Source organism: Otolemur garnettii, unplaced genomic scaffold (genome assembly GCF_000181295.1).
Source record: "Otolemur garnettii isolate 467f Iridium unplaced genomic scaffold, OtoGar3 scaffold00152, whole genome shotgun sequence".
In the NCBI taxonomy this organism is placed as follows: domain Eukaryota; kingdom Metazoa; phylum Chordata; class Mammalia; order Primates; family Galagidae; genus Otolemur; species Otolemur garnettii.
Genome location: NW_003852547.1, coordinates 1,100,167 through 1,106,982, shown reverse-complemented (window position 1 = coordinate 1,106,982; position 6,816 = coordinate 1,100,167). Strand labels below are relative to the sequence as shown.

Sequence of the window (6,816 nt, the reverse complement as noted above, 5' to 3'; positions counted from 1 at the left end):
TGAGTAGGAGTCAGACTGTTAAAAAGCTGTAGACATGGCTCGACACCTGTAGCTCAGCAGCTAGGGCACCAGCCACATACACCAGAGCTGGCGGGTTGGAATCCAGCCTAGGCCTGCCAAACAACCATGATAACTACAACCAAAACATAGGCAGGTGCTGTGGCAGGCACCTGTAGTCCCAGCTACTTGGGAGGCTGAGGCAAGAGAATCACTTAAGCCCAAGAGTTTGAGGTTGCTGTGAGCTGTGACCCCATGGCAGTCTACCAAGGGTGACAAAGTGAGACTCTGTCTCAAAAAAAAGAAAAAAATCTGTAGAAAGGGTTTTCCAACAGAGGAAGCAAGAGATATAAAGGCCCCAAAATGGGCAAAAGTAGTGTGGCTGGAAGAAGAAAACAGTGGGTCAAGATGAGCCATGGCAGGTCATGCTACATGGGGCCTTCTAGGCCATGGCGAGGAACCAATACAGAGACTTCTTCCTGAGAGCACTGCGATGTCACAAAAGATTTTTTAGTGGGACATGTCGTGATCATATTTGTATTTGTAACAAATTATTCTGACCTCATGACAGAAGACAGATTGAGGGGAAGCAAGAGTAGTTGAGGGGAAACGTTGGAGGTAGGTGAGGTTGTCTAGGTGGAAAAGAGGATGGCCCGACCAGGGTGTCAGGCACTCTGAGGGAGAGAAATGGTTGATCTGAGAGCTATTTGGCAGGTGGATGAACAGGCCTAAGTGATAGATTAGATGTGGGAAGGAGACCTACGGTATTGGTCATAGTGAAGTCACTTATATTAGACTCTCCCTTCTGCCAATGATAGCTACAAACACTGGGCAAATAGTAAACAATTACTTGAAGTCACTGGAGAGCAGCAAGTGAAGGGAGGAACTTGAGGTGCTAGAATCTTTGAAATAAGAGAAGCGTAGAACACAACCTGGCTTTTTCCTTGAGTGCACTTTCCAATTTGCTGCTGTGAAGAGGAAATAGAGCCCAGACAGAAAGAGAGTTGCTAGACTGAGAAGACGGAGGTTGGAGTCTGGGGCTGCCAGAATGTCTGGAAGAATTAAAATCCTGGAATGGATGGGACCACAGAAAAGGGAGTCCCCAATCTGCAAATAAATTTCCCTGAAGTCACTGGCAAGCTGTGCATGCACTGAGAGTCCAAGAGACTCCAGCAGAAAAAAATAGTAGCTGGGAAGCTGCAGAACCAAGCAAGGCTTCCAGCAGGCATGTGACGTTGGGGGGACAGAGGTTGCTAAGCTGAAGAAGCCTTGGGAAGCACCTCAGGCTTTGCCCTCAGAACACACCCTAGGAGTGAGGGCAAAACTGAAATAGGTCAGCCCTAAACAAGCCTAAGTCCAGTCCTTGAAAGGAAGAAGACCTTGGGTGGTGCCTGTGGCTCAAAGGATTAGGGCACCAACCCCATTTGCTGGAAGTGTTAGGTTCAAACCCAGCCCCAGCCAAAAACCGCAAAAAAAAAAAAAAGGAAGGAAGAAGACCTAATATTCTTTGAAAGAAGGTAACATAATTTGAGGGTTTTCTTTTTTCTTTTCTTTCTTTTTTTTCACCCTTGATAGAGTCTGTGGTGTCACAGCTCAAAGCAACCTCCAGCTCCTGGGCTTAGGTGATTCTCTTGTCTCAGCCTCCCGAGTAGCTGGGACTATAGGCGTCCACCACAACACCTGGCTACTTTTTATTGCAGTTTGGCTGGGGCCAAGTTCAAACCCACCACCCTTGGCATATGGGTCTAGCGCCCTACTCACTAAGCCATAGGCCCTGCCAAGGCTTTACTTATTTTCATCTGTAATGTCTGGCATTTGATCAAAACTTACAAGACAGCTAGGCACAGTGGTATACACCTGTATTTCCAGGTATACAGGAAGCTGAAGCAGGAAGATTGCTTGAACCTGGAATTCTGGGCTGTAATGTGATATGCCATGTGAGTGCTCTAAGTTTGGCATCAATATGGTGAGCTTCTGAGAGTGAGGGACCACCAGATTGCCTAAAGAGGGGTGAACCAGCCCACATCAGAAATGGAGCGGGTCAGCTGGGTGCAGTGGCTCACACCTGTAATCCCAGCACTTGGGAGGCTGAGGCCAGCAGATTGCCTGAGCTCATGAGTTTGAGACTGGCCTGAGCAAGAGCGAATGCCTGTAATCCCAGCTTCTCAGGAGGCTGAGGCAAGAGAATCACTTGAGCTCAGGAGTTTGAGGTTGCTGTCAGCTAAGATGTCACAGCACTCTACCCAGGGTAACCGAGTGAGACTCTGTCTGAAAAAAAAAAAAAGAAAGAAAGAAAGAAACGGAGCAGGTCAAAACTCTTATGCTAATCAGCAGTGGGATTGAGCCTGTGAATAACCACTGCACTCCACCCTGGGCAATTTGGCAAGACTCCATCTCATAAAAACAACAACAGCAACTTACAAGGTATCCTGGAGAAAATAAAAAGGACCAGTTGTGGGCAGTGCCTGTGGCTCAAAGGAGTACGGCGCTGGCCCCATATACCAGAGATGGAGGGTTCAAACCCGGCCCTGGCCAAAAAAAAAAAAAAAAAACACTGCAAAAAACAAAACAAAATAAAAAGGATGAGTTGATCAGAAACCCCAAGAAAAATCCAACAATAGAAACAGAGTCATAGTGACTCAGACATTGGATTCTTAGACAGGGAACTTTGAAATTGCTATGATCAGTATATTCAAGAAAACAGTAGAAAAGATTCAACATCTGGAATTCATTTTTTAAAACAGTCAAACAGCAAATATAGAACAATGCCTCAAATGAAGAACTCAACAGATGTGCTTAACAGAGATTAGAAATAGCAGAGCAGGAGGGTTAAAGAACTAAAAGACAGGACAGTAGACATTTTCAGACTCATGTATAGATATCTAGGGTTCTGCCAGATTTCTACCTTGGATGGGGCTACCTCTGATATATGGAATTCAGAAGGAGAAGGAGCAGCTCTGGAAGGATATAGAATTTAGTTTGGGGCTGGTGTTGAGGTATAGCTGGCAGCCATCCAAGAGGCAGTTGGGTGTACAGGTCTGGAGCTCAGAGACAATTCCGAACTGGAGAGAGATTTGGGAGTGACCAGAAGACAGGGGAAATGGAACCATGTCAGCAGATAAAATCCCCATAGGAGAAAGTCTATACTATGATAGATGATAAGGGCCTAAGACACAGTGCCAAGGAATACCAACATTTAGAAGAGCAGCATAAGAAGAAGGGTTCACAAAGAAGACCCATGAATGGTGTGAGAGAGCTGCTTTGACAATGATGCAATTCATATTTTCACTTTCATGGAAGTTTGTGTGAGAATACTGGGGTTATTGGCCTTGTACTTATTTTTCTTTGAGAGGGATGATTTGACTTTGGATGTAAATGATTCACCTAGCAGTCTGCCAGTTCATAGCCTTGGCTGAGACAGTCCTCTCACTTCCTTAAGACTTGGCCCAGACTCAACTTGGATATCTTAGGTTAAGAAGGAGAGGGCATGCCAAGCATGGGAAATGGTGTGAGCCAAGGCCTGGGCAGAGGAATGACTTTGGTGTTTCCAGGGAAAAGTAATTGATCCAATTGGCTAAGAGTGGAAGGTGGAAGTGTGCAAAAGGCAAAGTTATCACAAATCAATCAAATGAGCCTTTGATCCCTGAGACAGTTAGGTGGCATATCAGTTATCTCCTGCTACATTACAGATTACCCCAAAACCTAAAACAAAAATAAAGATATATTATTTCCCAAAGTTCCTGAAGGCCATGAATCCTGGAGCAGCTTAGCTAGGTGGTTCTGACTCAGGCTCAGGATCCTTCATGAAACAACAACCAAGATGTTAGCTGGGGGTACAGTCATCTGAAGGCTCCTAAGGCTTCACTCAGATGGATGATCTCCTCCCATGGCTTTGGCAAAGGCCTCAATTCCTTACCAGATCTCACTGCATGGTGTTGCTGAGTGTCCTTACAATATGGTTTCTGGCTTCCTCCAGAGCAAGTGATCTGAGAGAGAGAGCCAGGCAGAAATTGCTGTCTTCTATGGTCTGGCCACAGAAGGCACACTGTCATTTTCGCAGTATCATGTTGGCTATGTAGGTCAGTCTTCTTCTTTTGGGGGAAGAGATTGCACAAGGGTATGAATACTAGGAAGTAGAGATCACTGGGGACTCTTGGAGACTGCCTATTCCAGAGAACAATTGGAAGGTTTTAAGTAATTGTTTATTCATTCATTTAACAATTATTTCTTGACTATCTTCTCTGGGCTGGCTTTGCCCTCCTGGGGCTCACAGTTTGGTGGAGGAGACAGGCTTCTCACCACACAGTGATGACCCAGAGGAGACAGGACTGAAATGGGGGAGTCCAGGAACCTGTGGCAGCTCCGAAGGGGCACCTGATCAAGCCTGTTGCATCAGCGAGGAGGCAAAATTGGAGATGATACCTAAAGAATGAGAAAGACTTAGGGAAATAGGGAATAGGAGGAAGGTGTTCTAGGCAAAGGCAATGGCATATGCAAGGTCTGAGTGCCAGGCAGTGTATATATCCATGGGCTATGGGAGGTCAATGTGGGGTAGAGTCTGAGGGGCTAGGGGAGATGAGGAAAGAGAAGTAGCTGGAACCAGTCTTTGATGGGCCTTGAATGCCACATTGAGGGTCTTGGATTTTATTTTGAAGCAGTAGGGAAACATACAAGGATTTTGAGCAGAGGAGAAATAGGAATTTTAGAAACATCCTTTAGGAGTCATGTGGGAATGCACTGGGTTGAGTGGGGTGGTAAGAATAAAAACCAGGAGGCCAGAGAAGTAACTGGTGTTGAAGGAGGTCTAAGCTGGACCGGAGCATGGGGCTGGAAAGGAAGGGATGGATTCTAGAAAGAATTGGGAGCCAAAATGAGCAAGACTTCGTAATTGGATACAGGGTAGAATAAGGAAAAATTGATGCTGAGATGAGTCCTCAGGGACTGTAATTCAAGGATTCTCCCCATGGAGTCTAACCCTTCTGTCTCTCTTCAAACAGTCCGTGCTCCCTCCTTTCCCCAAAGTCGTTACCTTGAATGTATTTCCTGCGCCTCATCAGACATGAGCTGTGAGAGGGGCCGGGACCAGAGCCTCCAATGCCGCAGCCCTAGAGAACAGTGTCTGGAGGTGGTGACCTACAGGAGCCTAGAAGGTGAGCCCCAACCTGCCAGCAACTCCTCCTCCCTGTTTTGCTTCTCCCCAAGGCTCCTCTTGATGATAACCCCAAAGTAACAGAGATATAAGCAAGGGAAAAAAGTTAGTTGTCTCACACAAAAAAGCTCAGTGAGGGCAGTGCCTGTGGCTAGGTGGGTAGGATGCTGGCCCCATATATCAAAGGTGGCAGGTTTGAACCTGGCCCCAGCCAAACTGCAGCAAAAAAAATAGCCAGTCATCGTGGCGGACACCTGTAGTCCCAGCTACTTGAGAAGCTGAAGCAAGAGAATCGCCTAAGCTCAGGAGTTAGAGGTTGCTGTGAGCTGTGACGCTGCAGCATTCTACCAAGGGTGATAAAGTGAGACTCTGTGTCTTAAAAAAAAATAAAAGAAAAGAAAACCTCAGTGATAGGAAGTGCAGTGCCACTAGGAGAGTTTGAGAATTACCAGGAACCCAGATAGATGCCTTCTTGTTTCTTACATACCACTTCTATTCTCACAACTGCCTCATAGTCCAAGATGGCTGCCAGAGCTCCAGGCCTCATGTTCAAGTTCCAGGAAGGAGGAAGGGAAAGGGGGGCAAAAAGGAGGCACCCCTATTTCTTTTTTTTGTAAGAATTCTCTTTCAGAAAGTCTTCATAAAGCACTTCTGTTTATATCACAGTGGTCAGAACTTCATCACATGACTATACCTAGGGAGGAAGGAAAATATAGTCTTTGTGCTAGATATATGACTGCCCTAAATAAAATGAGGGTCCTGTGATGAGGGGTGAAACAGAGAATGGCTGAATGGCTGCTCTGGTGGGCAAATCCAGTTTCAACCCCTCCTCCAAGGTCTAACCTTTGACATTTCTCTCCTGCCACCCATAGAGAGTCTAAAGGATGAGCAACACTTGCGAGGCTGTGGCTCCCTCCCTGGCTGTCCAGGCCCCACTGGCTTCCACAACAACCACACCTTTCATTTCCTGCAGTGCTGCAACACCACCAAGTGCAACAGCGGCCCAGGTAAAGGGCTGGGGACCTGGTGTGGGGCCCGGTGTGGGGGCCCGGACTGGGCAGGGGCAGATTGCCACTCAGTCACTGTCAGGCCTGTTTCCTCTTCTGAAAACCGGGCACATATGACTCTCATCTTGCCAGCCCCAAAACTTTTTTTTTTTTTTGAGACAGTTTCTCTTTGTCGCCCTCAGTAAAGTGCAATGGCATCACAACTCACAGCAATCTCAAATTCTTGGGCTTAAGCAAGTCTCTTGCCTCAGCCTCCCAAGTAGCTGGGACTACAGGCACCCCCCACGACCGCCTGGCACGAGGTCTTGTTCTGGCTTAGTCAGTCTCGAATTTGTGTGCTCAAGAGATCCACCAGCCTTAGTTGCACTCCACCCAGCTCCAAAACTTTTTAAACAGTGGGTATAGGCTGAACATGATGGCTCATGCCTGTAATCCTAGCAATCTAGGAGGTCAAGGTGGGTGGATTGCTTGAGCTCAGGAGTTCAAGACTAACCTGAGCAAGAGCAAGACCCCATCTCTACTAAAATTAGAAAAAATCAGCCAAGTGGTGTGGCAGGTGCCTGTAGCCCCCACTACTCAGAAGGCTGAGGCAGGAACCCAGGAGTTTTGAGTTTGCTGTGAGCTGTGAGGCCATGGCACTCCACCAAGGGCAATTGAGTAAGA

General features: G+C 46.9%; 1 protein-coding gene across 1 annotated transcript in view; it reads left to right on the top strand.

Annotated features, from left to right (window-relative positions):
- The window catches only part of PLAUR (plasminogen activator, urokinase receptor), an 18,305-nt gene that overhangs the window by 6,524 nt on the left and 4,965 nt on the right, over window positions 1-6,816 (top strand). The window contains exons 4-5 of the mRNA XM_023518980.1: window positions 4,995-5,147; window positions 6,019-6,153. Coding sequence (XP_023374748.1) covers window positions 4,995-5,147; window positions 6,019-6,153 — 288 coding nt within the window. The remainder of the gene's footprint in view (window positions 1-4,994; window positions 5,148-6,018; window positions 6,154-6,816) is intronic.